This window comes from Scylla paramamosain, chromosome 19 (assembly GCF_035594125.1).
Source record: "Scylla paramamosain isolate STU-SP2022 chromosome 19, ASM3559412v1, whole genome shotgun sequence".
Lineage (NCBI taxonomy): Eukaryota > Metazoa > Arthropoda > Malacostraca > Decapoda > Portunidae > Scylla > Scylla paramamosain.
The window spans coordinates 15,031,142-15,046,141 of record NC_087169.1 but is presented as its reverse complement, the minus strand read 5'-3'; the positions used below and the strand labels follow the sequence as shown (position 1 = coordinate 15,046,141).

At 42.3% G+C, this 15,000-nt stretch overlaps 1 protein-coding gene across 9 annotated transcripts in view; it reads right to left on the bottom strand.

The window, feature by feature from the left end:
• LOC135109692 (inactive dipeptidyl peptidase 10-like) overlaps nucleotides 1-15,000 on the bottom strand; it is a 160,771-nt gene that overhangs the window by 8,212 nt on the left and 137,559 nt on the right. For 8 of the 9 annotated variants that reach the window (XM_064021250.1, XM_064021251.1, XM_064021253.1 and 5 more), the window contains 8 exons: nucleotides 11,086-11,138; nucleotides 10,077-10,291; nucleotides 7,544-7,695; nucleotides 7,059-7,180; nucleotides 5,175-5,298; nucleotides 4,520-4,749; nucleotides 3,812-3,983; nucleotides 2,406-2,582 (listed from right to left, as the gene is read on the bottom strand). In XM_064021250.1, coding sequence (XP_063877320.1) covers nucleotides 2,406-2,582; nucleotides 3,812-3,983; nucleotides 4,520-4,749; nucleotides 5,175-5,298; nucleotides 7,059-7,180; nucleotides 7,544-7,695; nucleotides 10,077-10,291; nucleotides 11,086-11,138 — 1,245 coding nt within the window. The remainder of the gene's footprint in view (nucleotides 1-2,405; nucleotides 2,583-3,811; nucleotides 3,984-4,519; nucleotides 4,750-5,174; nucleotides 5,299-7,058; nucleotides 7,181-7,543; nucleotides 7,696-10,076; nucleotides 10,292-11,085; nucleotides 11,139-15,000) is intronic. The other variant, XM_064021252.1, reaches the window with a different exon arrangement.

Below are 15,000 nucleotides of genomic sequence, written 5' to 3'. Positions count from 1 at the left end.
AAATACATAAGTAGGCTGGGGTGGGAGTTCCGGAGATAACCGGTAAAAGGAGTGAATGATAGAGCAGACTGTTTAACTCTTGCATTAGGGAGGTGAACACTGGACTGACTGAACTGGAAACTTCACATCTCATCTCTAGCTAAAACAGCTTCTATGAAGTTAGGTGTTCTGAGACGTCTCCGCCAGTTTTTCTCACCCCCCCAGCTGTTAACTCTGTACAAGGGCCTTATCCGTCCATGTATGGAGTATGCTTCACATGTCTGGGGGGGTTCCACTCATACTGCTGTTCTAGACAGGGTGGAATCAAAAGCTTTTCGTCTCATCAACTCCTCTCCTCTAACTGACTGTCTTCAGCCCCTCTCTCACCGCCGCAGTGTTGCATATCTAGCTGTCTTCTACCGCTATTTTCATGCTAACTGCTCTTCTGATCTTGCTAACTGCATGCCTCCCCTCCTCCCGCGGCCTCGCTGCACAAGACTTTCTTCTTTCTCTCACTCCTATTCTGTCCACCTCTCTAACGCAAGAGTTAACCAGTATTCTCAATCATTCATCCCTTTCTCTGGTAAACTCTGGAACTCCTTGCCTGCTTCTGTATTTCCACCTTCCTATGACTTGAATTCCTTCAAGAGGGAGGTTTCAAGACACTTATCCACCAATTTTTGACCACTGCTTTGACCCTTTTAAGGGACTGGCATTTCAGTGGGCATTTTTTTTTTTATTAGATTTTTGTTGCCCTTGGCCAGTATCCTTCCTACATAAAAAAAAAAAAAAAAAAAAAACATAAGGGATACTAGTAAGACAACTGAATGATGACTGAAGCAATGACAAAGCGCTTGGAGAGAATACAATGTACTAGATAAGATTAATGGTATGGTGGGTATTGTTTTCCTTCGGTGCCTTTCGTTTTGGAGCGATTTTGATTTACCTATAACATCAAGATCAAGATCAAGGTTACGGGGAAGGAATGATGAATGGCGAGCAGGCTACACCTTTACTAACCTAATACCCCACATCTCTTTCTTTGGATTTGTGATGCTGATTACAAACATGCTAATAAGTGCAAACATCTGGTGGCATTTGTTTTTTTTCTGTGTGTGTGTGTGTGTGTGTGTGTGTGTGTGTGTGTGTGTGTGTTTATGTGCGTTAATTTACTGGTTTCTCTCATGTTTATGTATTCATTTATCTATTTATTTATTTATTTATTTTCTTTCTTCCGATGTATTTCTGGCATATTGTTTTCCTTTCGTTCACATTTACCTATTTTTTGTGTCATGTTTTCTACTCTCTCTCTCTCTCTCTCTCTCTCTCTCTCTCTCTCTCTCTCTCTCTCTCTCTCTCTCTCTCTCTCTCTCTCTCTCTCTCTCTCTCTCTCTCTCTCTCTCTCTCTCTCTCTCTCTCTCTTTGCACTGTCTCATTTAAATATTTTATATCCTGTGTTTCTTGTCAACCTTGCCTTGCCTCATCAGTTATTTACTAATGTACGTACTTTATCCTGATCTCCTTTCCCTTCAGCCTTCTTCTCGTACATTTGCTTAGCTTTTATTTATTCCTTTTATATCAACTCTTCCCATCTCGTTCATTTATTACCTTCATTAGTCAGTTTTCTCTTTCATTGTCTCACTTTTATCGTCTTCACCTTGGCCACGTTTCGTTTACCAGATCTTTCACTTGTTGTTTTCCTCTCATAAGTCGTCTTTTTATGTCATCTTTATTTTTTTTTTTTATCACTTACACGTTGCTGACCTCGTTCTTCACCTCAGCCTTGCTTCGCCTTTTATTACCTATTATTTTGTCTCACTTATTCTTGTTTGCTATCTTGTTTGTTATCTGTAAGTTTGGTGTCTCTTCTTTGTGCTTTTAGTCTTCTGGCTGCTCATTATCTTCTCTCTCCTTCTCATTTTCTTTTTCTTTATCCGACCCCTTCAGTGTGTGCCACGTTTTTCATCTCGCCTCACTTTGGTCTCGTATATTTCTTGCATCTTCTCTTTCCCATTTGTTTTCCATGTCTTTCTTCACTCTTTGTTGTGTGACCCTGTATTTGTAATGCCTTGGAATCTAATCACTCAGTCAATTAACTAATCCATCAATTCCTTTCTAGTGATCTATTCATTGCCGTTTATCTTACTTTTAGTTACCTGACACATTTCAACTCTTCATTAAACTCCTCTTTAACTGTCTTTCACTCACCTGACCTACTTCAAGTAACCAATTAGTCTCTGTATAACTTTCATTCATCTAACATGCATGTGTCTGACCTTCGCTTCTCTTCACTCTCATCCACTTCTTCCTTCCCCTCTTAGCCACTCTCCCACTCCCCAGTCTGTCCTCGTCCCTCACTCGTCACCTTCCCCCACTCTTCTACTCTCCCACATGTCCTCGTCCCACACTGGCCACCTGGGGCTCACCTTCGCCGTGAAGTCTCCCTCCAGCTTCACCCAGTACTCCCGGTGCTGCGGCCACGCCATAGAGTCGTTACGGTCCCTCAGCACGGTGTTGTTGTGGACAAAGAGCAGCACCTCCTCTTCCAGCAACGAATACAGGATGGTGTGAGGCACGCTTGGCCCCTCACACTCCAGCAGCACCTGAGGGAGAGGAAGAGGTAGTGGTAGTGGTGGGGAAGGTAGAGAAAGAGGAGGGAAAGGTGGAAGAAGAGGTGGTTGTAGTGGAGGAAAAAGGAAGGAGTCGGTCAAAAAGATGTTGGATTTCGCTGGTATGTTTGATTTTCTCTCTCTCTCTCTCTCTCTCTCTCTCTCTCTCTCTCTCTCTCTCTCTCTCTCTCTCTCTCTCTCTCTCTCTCTCTCTCTCTCTCTCTCTCTCTCTCTCTCTCTCTCTCTCTCTCTCTGTGTGTGTGTGTGTGTGTGTGTGTGTGTGTGTGTGTGTGTGTTTCTCTGGTCTCGCATCCTTCCACTTTTCTCCTCATTTTGAATTCAGGTTTCCCGTCTTCCACTCTTCCCAGCATTTCCTGCCTCCCTTCCTTCGGCTCGTCAGCGTCCTTCCTCCCACGTGACAAACTTTCCTCAACACTCCTTCATTTTTTCCGGGAGTCCCGTCTTTACTCTCCTTCCCTCATTTCCTACACACACACACACACACACACACACACACACACACACACTCTTATTCCTTCTTGTCCTCTTTCATTCCTTCCTCAGCTTTGCTTATTTTATTTCATCTCCCTTCTTCCTCTCATCTCCTCTTTTTGCTTTTCGTCTCGTCTCTGCCATTACTTTCCTCGTTAATTTATCCCTTCTTTTTTTTATTAATCTCAGTTCCACTTTTTTTTCTCTAATGTCTTCAGTTCTCATCTCTTCCCTTGTATCATGTCCCTTTCTCCCTATCACTTCCCTTCCTTCATGCCCTCTTCCTCTTTTAACCTTTCCTTTACCACTGCTTTTTTCATCCTGTTCTTTTTTCATCGTCTTCATCTCTTATCTCCTCTTCTCTTGTTTCATCTCCCTTTCTCTTTTCTTCTTCACTTCACTTCCCCTCAGCTTCCTCTTCCTCTTCTCCAAACTTTTCCTATACCACTGTTTTTATCATATTCTTCTTTCATTCTCTTCATCCCTTTCATCATCGTTTCTTTATTTTACCTTTTTCTTACCCTCATTTTCCCTTCTTCGCCCCCTATTCCTCTTCTTCATATTTCGTATATTCTTTCCTTGTATCATCTCCCCTTCTCTTTTTTTCTTTCCCTCCTTCTGTCCTTCACCATCTCTTCCTCTTCTCCAAACCAAACTCTTCCCATACCACCATTTTTTATCTTTTCATCACCTCTTCCCTCCTACCACCTTCACCTTCCCCTTTTGCCTACCTCATTGAAGTTGTCCGGGCCCAGGTGAGGCGTGTAGTGACGGCAGACAGGTGAAGTGTAATTGAGGGCACAGGTGAGGCACTCCTGAACCCGTGGCACCTCAGCATTCAAGTCAGTCACTCTCCACAGGTGTCGATCACTCGCCTCGCCCTCGGTGTTGGCCATGTAGTACCTGACGGAGGGCGAGAAAAAGTGAGATGAGGTCAAGTAAGGGAAAAAAAGAAAGGAAATGATGGAGGGAAGAGAGTAAGAAAGGAAATGGTGAAAGGAAAAGTGCCTGGTAAAGAGTGACAGGTGAGGTAATAAAAAAGAGGGAGATGGAGGAAGGAAGATATAGAGGAAGGAAAGTAAACACGGAGGGCAAGTAGGGAAAGAGGGAGAGAAAGGAAAGGAGTGAAAAAAAAGAGAGAAAATTATACATGTTGAAAGGAAAACGTTCAAATTCACAAATAATCTTTATGCACGAAGAAAAGGAGAATAGAAAGGGAAGAGAGTAACAGAACATGTCGAAAAAAGAAAACTCACAGAAGGAATTAGAGCAGGAGAAAACAAAAAGAAAAGAAAATCTACATGACAAAAAGAAAATAAAACGAAATATACAAAACAATCGAAGAAAAGGAGAGAAAAAGAGAAAAAAAAGGCAACACACTAATATACAAAACAAACGAAAATAAACACGGAAAAAAGACAAAGCGAAACCAAACTCACACATAATTGTTATCCACATCCCAGCCTAACACGGAGAACACGGTGTAGGGGCCGAAGGTGAGAGGGTTGAGATGCTTGTTGCCCTCAATACCGTGGTGGACGTGGGGGAACGTGCCTAGCGTGCCGTCCACTAGGGGCGCCACCGTCAGATACTCCGTGCCGTTCTTGGCGAAGAGAGGAGCTTGTTCTATGGTGGTCCAGCGGCGAGTTGTGCTTTCCTCCACGTAGAGCTGTTTTTTTTTTGGGGGGGGAAGGGAAGAGGAGTAAGAGGGAGTAATGTTTCAGAGGTTGGATGGTCAGGAAGAGGAGGGAGAAGGAAGAGAGGAAGAGGGAGTAATGTTTGAAAGGGAGGTTGGATGGTGGGACAGAGTGGAAGGAGAGAGGGAGAGAATTCGAGGATAGGTAAAAATAGAAATGAGGGAAGGGATGCGTAGGGCGGAGGAAGGTAACAATTTATATGAAGCTGTTGGTATAACTGTCTACGTGTGTGTGTGTGTGTGTGTGTGTGTGTGTGTGTGTGTGGTTATCTTAGTAAAAAATTGCAGTAGCTTTCAGAGCGTTTCATGGGCGTGTTGAGTTTCATTTGATACACACACACTCCTCTCTCTCTCTCTCTCTCTCTCTCTCTCTCTCTCTCTCTCTCTCTCTCTCTCACCTCCTCGCAGTACCACATGGGCGGAGTGCAGGTGGTGAGTACGCTGATGTTGTGTGCTCTGTTGCGCCACACCACCGCCACCGTGTCCTCGTCCACCCAACTGACGGCCGTGAAGTAGTGGTCCCTGGGGGTGAGTGCTATTCGTTAAGCCTCGACAAGGGCCAGTGAAGCAAGGGAATCTAAAGGGCCACTTAGATTCGTCAATGATCAGCAGAAATCAACGAATCTGGAGAGTTTATTTTAATGTTAGTGATATTTTTAATTCTCTTAGACACACGGGTTTATAATGGGATTTTATGTTTGTCACTAATTATTTAAGTTATTCATCAAAGCACACTACACATGACACATGGACAAGGAACACTGTGCACGAGGACACACAGGTGACACGTGAGCACATCTACACACACCTGAGCACAATGATAATTACACCTGTCCATTGACCCACGTAATCCAACATATTGCACACCTGAGCGCGTGAATGTGTCTTTTCACGCATATAATAAAAAAGAAAATCAACAGTTATTAAAAAGTACATATTTCTCTCAATTCGTATTGTGAATCAAGCGCGTAACCATCTGGCGTTGCAAATGTGCTGGATGCAGGATGGACAAGAGTTGTAAGCTTTAGTTAATTTACTGACTAAGAGTGCGTTCATTTCACTTTTTTTACATTAGAATTTTAGAGTTGAACAGTGGACACGTGAAAGACAGGAAGTATCCACCTATCTGATATCTGACCTCGTGAACCTGACCTACTTTTAGTGAACTGCGGGAGAAGCAACTCGGAAAATACCCTCATTTATTTACGCATATACTGATTTACGTGTTTAATCTATACATATCTAGTTGCTGGGGGATGAAAAATGAAGAGTGGCTTAGCATTTATTACGAGTTTTCTAGTGAATTTGATTATCTTTCACTCACAGCAGATTTTCCATAGACACATGCCACCAGCTGGGCCGTATTTACCATTGTAACATCGAATTAAATCCCAACACACGGTTTAAATTGTATCCTGAATCTAATTACGAGCTCTTAATTAAGTGAATGGTGTTGCTATAAATATTTGAAGTGAAAAAAAAAATTAGGTAATTTATCTCTTCCTTACGTGATGTGCACCAGTGTGGAATTTATGCTACAGTGAAATTAGTGCTACCAGTGAAAAGGTGCTTAAATTTGCCCCTCTCCTCCTTCTCAGTGTCTCTTCCTCCCTCTCTCTTTCATTCTCTTAATGGACGAAATTAAAGGGAATTATACTGCAGGGTACAACCGGTGTATCTACAGGAACTTTTAATAACACAGAGCAGGGGATGGAGGGTAATTTTCTGGATATCATTTAGAAAGGTTGGGTCGTGAGGTGGATGGTTTCGCGCTCCTTGTACAGTGGAGGCTTTGTTTTGGGGAGAGGAAGAGGGTAAAGGAGAGGAGGGACAGGAAACAAATGGTGGCAGCGGCGTGGATGGCTCAAGCTATCCCCAAAACGCCAGAAGAGATTCAAGGCAACGAGAAAAAATTTGTGAAGCTTCCCAATATTAGCCTTTGTGCTTACGTATCTTCCCCTCCCGTATCTTTCTCCATTACTCCCCTCCCTTCCTTCCATCTGTTCGTCGTTCCCTCTCCCATATTTCCCCTCCTTATTCCCTTTCCTTCTTTATTTCTTCCATCAGTCCCCCCCCATATCTTCCTTTCCCATTTTCTCCTCCCTTATTCCTTTCCCTTTCTTTCGTAAGTTCCTTCTCTCCCCCTACCATGTCCTCCTCCCTTATTCCCTTTCCTTCCTTCCATGAGTCACTCCCTTCTCTCCCTCTCTCTCTGGCTGCTAACAGGGTCCCTTTGAAAGCCACTAACGACACGAAGAAGGACTCGATGAGGGGGGACAAACCACAGGCCCACTGACTGGCTTTTGACTCGTGTGGGCGGCTTGAGGTCCTTGGGTGTGGGCGTGGGTGTGGGACGCCCAAGCTCCACCACCCACAGCGAGACGGAAGGATTTGGCATGTCCACCTGGCATGGGAGAAAAAAAGTTGATTGTGGGAAAAAATAGTGATTAAATGTTTGCTTTCCTCTGTTTTTTTTTCTATTGTGTGTGTGTGTGTGTGTGTGTGTGTGTGTGTGTGTGTGTGTGTGTGTGTGTTTGTGTGTGTGTGTGTGTGTGTGTGTGTGTGTGTGTGTCTTTCTAAATTTTAGATGCATGAAGTTGACACTTTTATGTGATTTATTCTCTTGTTTTGTAAGATTTATGTCACAATTTAGACTCTCTCTCTCTCTCTCTCTCTCTCTCTCTCTCTCTCTCTCTCTCTCTCTCTCTCTCTCTCTCTCTCTCTCTCTCTCTCTCTCTCTCTCTCTCTCTCTCTCTCTCTCTCTCACCTTGGGGTACCTCACAGGCTGGATGGTCGGGTACACGTCATTGTAGACTGGGATTTTCATCTCTAAGACGTTGGTGTCATTGAAGGTGGCGTAGCACAGTCTTGTCCCGTTAGCACTGGCCCATACCGCGGAGACAGAGTGAAGGATGTACTCTGGAGGGATGGAGGAAAGGAGGTAATGGAGGGAGGAGAATTGCAAGGAGGCCGATCGAAGTGGGAAGGAAGAGATAAATGGAGGCAGGAGTAAGTTAGGTAATGGAGGGAGGAGGGAGTCCTAGGAGGAGGAGGAGGAGGTAATGAAGGGTGGAGGAATGAAATTAAAGGAGGAATGATAGAATTAGAAGTGTAAAGGAGATGGGTAATGGAGGGTGGAAGGAAGAGGAAGGAGGTACTCGATGAAGGAGGGAAGGAATGTTGCAAGGTAATGATGGATGGAAGGAAGTTGGAGGCAAGGAACAGGATGAAAGAGGATATATTTCAGAAGTAAATAAGAGAGAAAAATATTACGCAAAGGGTAAAATGACAGAAGGGAATAATGAATGGAGGAAGAGAAGAAGAGAGAAAGAATAAAAGAATGTTGAAAGGGTAAGGATAAGTTTGAGGATAAAATGGCTGAAAGGAGTTGTGAAAGGGGGAACATAAAGTTAGAGAAAGAAGGAAAATAGAAATGTGGAAAGAGTATTTGCTTTTCCTCTCATCCTACATGCCTTACACACACACACACACACACACACACACACACACACACACACACACACACATCTTACATAATTTTTCTAATCTCTCATCTGAACGATACACACCTTTTATTCTATCTTTCATCTCTCACCTCTAAGATTCCTCAACACTGAAATACCCGTCACACTCAACCTTCACCTGTGCACTGCAACTTCACCTGTGACATCTTAATTGTACTGTACTGCTCTGTCCTCCACCCCAACCTTGTGTCCCTCACTCTCTCCCACACCCTCACCTGTACTACTCAAATCCATGTTCCCTTCCTTCCCATTCTGATTCATGCATGCCCTCACTTTCACGCCTGGAACACACATGGCAACTGTTACTCTCTTCCGTCTTCCCTAAACCGAAAATATGGGAAAAAAATGACACAGGGAAATGACAAGAACAAAACATACCTAACCTAAATCAACCAAACGTGAACTTACTTGTCTAACTTAATCTTTTATGTTATTTATTTATTTTTTTTTACGAGTTCAGAATTGGTGACATTTTTGTAGCATAAAACCAAAGGGACGGCTGAAAGAAGCTACGACCTAGAAGAGATACAAAGCACAACAGGTTACAAGAAGAAGTAGATGAAGAAGAAGAAGAAGAAGAAGAAGAAGAAGAAGAAGAAGAAGAAGAAGAGATATACACCTTTTTTCTGCTGTTAGTATTTACGAGCACTTTTCTCAAGTACACTATTTACGAAGGCCACAGACATGATTGGTTGAGTTCTTATAGGTGTTTTATTCATCGATGGTTCAGAATTCTTTCTTCATTTGAGCATCACTAAGATAACACTCTTGAAAAATTTTAATAACTTCCACTACTGGTAAGTGAAGTAGTTGCTATGATACACCGAAGCTTTTATTCTTTTCACTGATATTTGACACATCTTTCCTTAATTACTAACCACTCTGAGATATTTTTCCTTGTTCCTCAGCCACCTCCAAAGGTTGTACTTGCTAGAAGCTGCCATTTCTTTCATCACATTTCATTACATTTCATGTAGATGCATATATAGACTCCATACATTCTTCTTATTTATTTATTTATTTTCTTTTTTAAGTAGGGCAACAAAATTATATATATATATATATATATATATATATATATATATATATATATATATATATATATATATATATATATATATATATATATATATATATATATATATATATATATATATATGTATTTAAAGTCCACTGAGGTGCCAGTCACTGAACAGTCAGAAGCAGTCGTCAAAAATTAAAGGGTAAGTGTCTTGAAATCCAGGAATTGTTACACAGTAAAATCCCTCTTATCCGGCATCAACGGGACCGCCGACATGCCGGATACTTGAATATTGCCGGATACTTGAATAGAAGTGAAATTATGTCCACAATCACCACCCTACACTCACGCATCTTACCATAACAGAGATCAGCTGATTTTAATCAGCAGCTGATCTGATCAGCTACTTAAGTGTAAGCACAACACGCTTCCTCTTTTCTACAACTTTAGGCATGATGAAGGCGTCAGGAGATAAACGGTGCACACGCGGGACTGGGTCACTGAGTAAACACAGTGCAGTGGGCCGCGGGTGGCGCGAAGCAGTGCGCTCTGGTGGCGAGGGGACAAAGTATGCCTCGCGCGGGAATTTCAATCGATTTTATGAGTACACATTGATTTTTTTATTGATTTTAAGGCTCGGGGAAAAATGTGCCGGATACTTGAAGCTGCCGGATACTCGAATGCCGGATGAGAGAGATTTTACTGTATATCACAGTGAAATTAAGAAATACGAATTCTATACCAGTTATTCTCACCCCGGTAAAGGTAGTCAGTGATGCCGTTGAAGACAAGGTGTGTGTGTCCCGTGGTGGTGAGGCGCGTTACCACAGGGGACGCCGGGGACTCCTTCAGGTACACGTCATTCTGATGAACCAGGACCAGAGCTGCTGCCTCCCCGGGTACCCAGGCGGCGTGCTGCAACCCCGGGTGTCCTTCTCGTGCCGGGAAGGGCGTCACCGAGACCATGTGCCTGCAGGATTGATACGTGTAGGGTGAGCTGAATAGGGTGGCTAGAGAAGGGTCTAAAGGCGATTCAAGGTGATGTAGGGTGATTTAAGGTGCTTTCAGGATGAGGTGACTTGCGGTTTAGAGTGAGTTAGGAGGACATGTTGAAGGCTGAGTAGGATGATGAGAGATGTGTGTAAGGGTGACTTAAGGTGATATAGAGAGATTCAACTCCTTTACGGTTAATCTGGATATCACATCCGTGTTACCTACAAGCACGAAACTCACATGTCATGGAGAGATAGAGCAACAAGAGGATGAAAGATAAATTTTGTATTACCTAAGGTACAAAACTAGTGAAATGGTTAAGGTGTTTGTAGAGTGATGCGATTTGTCGTTTAGAGCGAATTAGGGTGATATTCGGAAGGTGACGTGAACAGCTTGACGACAAATGTGTCTTAAGGGGCAACTAGTGATCCAGGATAGTTTTAGGATGATTTAAGGTATTTTAAGGTTGATATGGAGTGGGAAAAGAAGATGAAGAAAAGTGGGTCTTCACATGATATAAAATGGTTTAGAGTTTTACGGTGATTTTATGGTGATGTAATGTTACGCATATAATAGGTTTGGGCGAGGTGGGATAACGCACAATGGATTTAACTTAAGGTGAAACTTACCATAGTGTAAGGTGGTATGATATACAGACTGACTTAATGTAGGTAATATAAGAGTGAGATAGGATGACTTCAGATAGTGGCTGGTTTAGATGACAGGCTGACCAAACAACACACTGCAACACACTGGAGGTGCAACACTCACTCTGAGTCCATCTGCAACACTGTGTACTTGGCCAGGTGGCGGAAATGGCGAGTCTGTGAAAGAAAAAGAAAGATTTTATTTCCACGATGATGTAATTTTTACAGTTTTCCTCAGCTAACAAGGAAGAAAACGCGTAATTTGTCAGCAAGTATGAGAATAAATAAAATATAGTTTGCATTTCGTACTAATGAATATAAATTTCATAAAACAGAGAATGAAATAAGCCGGGCATATTTTGTAATGCAGGTGGCAGCACTGTCGGAACGTCCACCCATAGAAGTCACGTAATAGATAACTTACTATTTCATTACTTGAGGATCTAACTTTGTACGCCCATGGTTCATGATTTAGAAGATCACTATGTCGTTGTAGGTCTTCATCAGTAATAGTTATCCGATATTTGAATGCTAAAATAGAGGCAGTACCTTTCGTTTACCTGACCTTGAAATAGTTCCCGCCGTGCCGTCCCCCAGCTCGTCCGGTTACAGTACCCGTGTTCTCTCTCAGTGTTATATTTTTGGCATTTATTCGTGAAATCATCAGTGTAGCATGAGGAACAGTGTTTTTCCTTAGTGATGAAGACATCTTGGATTAACAGCGTGGATCCCGAGGTCGAATTTAAGAAAACTAGCGAGATACAGAGGTAAGATGAGAGATGAGTTCCCGGGTGTGAGGGAGGGCTGTGTGACGCCACTCTGAAACCCGTAAAGCCCAGCAATGTGTAGTAATGTTATTTCTTCACTGTCTAACATCTTCACCAACTGATACTCATCAGTGGTTAATAATATCGGTAATGGATAGTCATGTGGCAATCAGGTTGTTATAGTCCATGGTAGATTACCTTGCATTAGGTTAAATTATTATGCCCCGCCAAATTTTACGCTTGGCTGGGTGATATTTATGTAATGCTTCCCCTTGGGCGCCTTATAGATGCACAATGAAATTATCTGAGTGTGGGATGAATATCTATCTAACCATGAGGGGCCTCGCCGTACCGGGAGATCGAAACCGTAAACGAGCGAACAGCGGGCGGCGCCTCAGGGTTCCTCTGCACGATCAGCTGACACGTGTGATGATCGAACATTTTTCGTATCCCCGAGGCGCGGGAGCGGAGCTTGTTGAACGAACACAGCATGATTGTGAAGCGCGCTGCCTAACCTCTCTCGCCCCAAACGAATAGCGTAGACAGAAACACTGAACCACCTAAACCTCCCTGGCTATTCTTTCCTCAGCACCGTGATCTGCGTTCGCACATCGACACAATTGCACCGCCACCATACATCCCAGCTGGTGGTGTAGACACGTCCTTGAATTGACTCAGCGCGTGTCGGTGGCCGGGAAGTTCAGGTGATTCAGTGTTTCGGTCGACACGGTCAGGTTAGGGGAACAGCTTCGGTACCGCTCTGAGCCACCACGCCGCGTGACTGGCCGTGCAGACGAGGCTGTGGGGAGCATAACGATCGCCTGGTCCTGGATCATTGTGGAGCCTTTGTACTTCACTTTATCCGATGCCATTACCACATGACTTGCATTTTCTTCTAGGTTGACCAAAATATTACAGGTTTACTTAACGGTACAGTAAATATAGACTAGACTGCTTCTGGTCCAGATAAAGACGTATAGTTTAACAGGTTCAGATTAATGTCTTAAAACATACAGGTATTCTTTCGTAATAATCAGTGCAAGAACAAATATTTCCTAGACCAATTACACCACCATCACTATACGTACGGAGACATATTACACCAGTACTTTTACCATCACACCATATATAGTACTTAAGGGAGATGTTTATCGCTTGACATCAAAGTAAGGACCCCCCCCATCCTTAGGGACCATAGAAAAAGTGAGAAATTGATGTGAAGAGGGTATGTTCAGCCGTAAGGGACGGTTGTCGGGAGGAAGGAAGAGAAGGCAACTTACCAGACACCGGAGCCTAACGACCGTAAGGGCAAAAATAATTGTTTGTGCCCTTGTACTTCCGGTTTCAGTGTTTATAGCGTGAATCATGCATTAATGAATGGCTGCTAATGCAAATTATATCTCGCACATGTATAACATGTATTTTAAAATTTTAGGGAACTTTTTTTCATGTAAGACGACAAAGAAAAAAAATCGTAAAGAAAAGACCCGCTGAGACGCCAGTCCCGAAAGAAAAAGGCCCAAAAAAGATTATCCAGAATTTGAGAAGTGTTTTGAAACCCATACACACACACACACACACATATATATATATATATATATATATATATATATATATATATATATATATATATATATATATATATATATATATATATATATATATCGATAGGTAGATAGAACGTTTGTTTATCACTTACTCCTGACAATGATACGTGTACATATTTACAACACAGCTTCTACGCATGCACCTGTAGGGCAGCCGTCCACCTGGCATGTAGGGAGGTGGATACGACATTCTCATTTATCTTTTACCACCACTCTCACACCTCCCTCACGCCTCCCTCACACCTTCCTCACACCTCCCAAATGAATGTGTCCAGGCGATATTCAAATGGACTCCCTCACATTAACTCCACGTCAGGCGGCGGAATTAAACTCACGTAGCCCAGAATGAACATTAAAGCACCAAGTGATGTATATGTGTATGAATAATCATCCCAGGAATACAAGGCCTCTCTCTCTCTCTCTCTCTCTCTCTCTCTCTCTCTCTCTCTCTCTCTCTCTCTCTCTCTCTCTCTCTCTCTCTCTCTCTCTCTCTCTCTCTCTCTCTCTCTCTCTCTCTTTCTGTATGTGTGTGTGTGTGTGTGTGTGTGTGTGTGTGTGTGTGTATTCGTTGGATTCGATATTATAGTTCTGAAATTCTCCTTTTTATTTATTTACTGAATTATTTATTTATTTATTTATTTATTTATTTATTTATTTATTTGTGATATGTATGAATTTGTGTTCATTGAAATTATTTTTCTTAATATACACAGGTATAGATTATTATTAACTTACAAAGATAACTCGTTCACTTTTTCTTGTTAAAGCTGAAAAAAGTTGTACCAGTCTGAGATAATATTATATAGGGCTCCACTTTCCTTATTTTCTCTTTTAACCTCAATCTAATTTTTTCGTCTAGTCGTCTAGATTTAGAAAAAAAAAAAAATGGAGATAAAGAAAAATGGAGCGAAGGCAGGAGTGGTAGAGGAAGATATTGAAGGGAAGTACGAAATATTGCAAATGGTTTTCCAGAATTATTTAATTTTTTTTTGTATTCCATTGGTGTGTGTGTGTGTGTGTGTGTGAGAGAGAGAGAGAGAGAGAGAGAGAGAGTGTTCAGCCTTTTGTTTTAAAGGTGGTCTCTCTGTGTGTGTGTGTGTGTGTGTGTGTGTGTTATAGTTATTCCCATTCTTGTTAGGATAGTTTTTATAGTACTGTAATAATCGTGTTTGTTATAAAATACAACACGATCATCATCATCAACAGCAACAACAGCAGCAATGGCAGCAACAATATAATCAGCTATGAACCATTGTCAGAATTAACCCAGTAAATATGTGTAATGAGATTATCGCATCTGACTGCGTGGAATGGTTTAATAATGGCAGTGAGTAATCTAATGATGTCTTAATGTATTTAAAGCCAGGTGGATTACAGGAGAATATATTTTAATGGAACGTAATTGGTGTATAAATGAAAATAGCCGCAGTTGTCATTGGTGTCACGTGACTGTTTGTGGCGCCTTATAGATGCACAATGAAATTATCTGAGTGTGGGATGAATATCTATCTAACCATGAGGGGCCTCGCCGTACCGGGAGATCGAAACCGTAAACGAGCGAACAGCGGGCGGCGCCTCAGGGTTCCTCTGCACGATCAGCTGACACGTGTGATGATCGAACATTTTTCGTATCCCCGAGGCGCGGGAGCGGAGCTTGTTGAACGA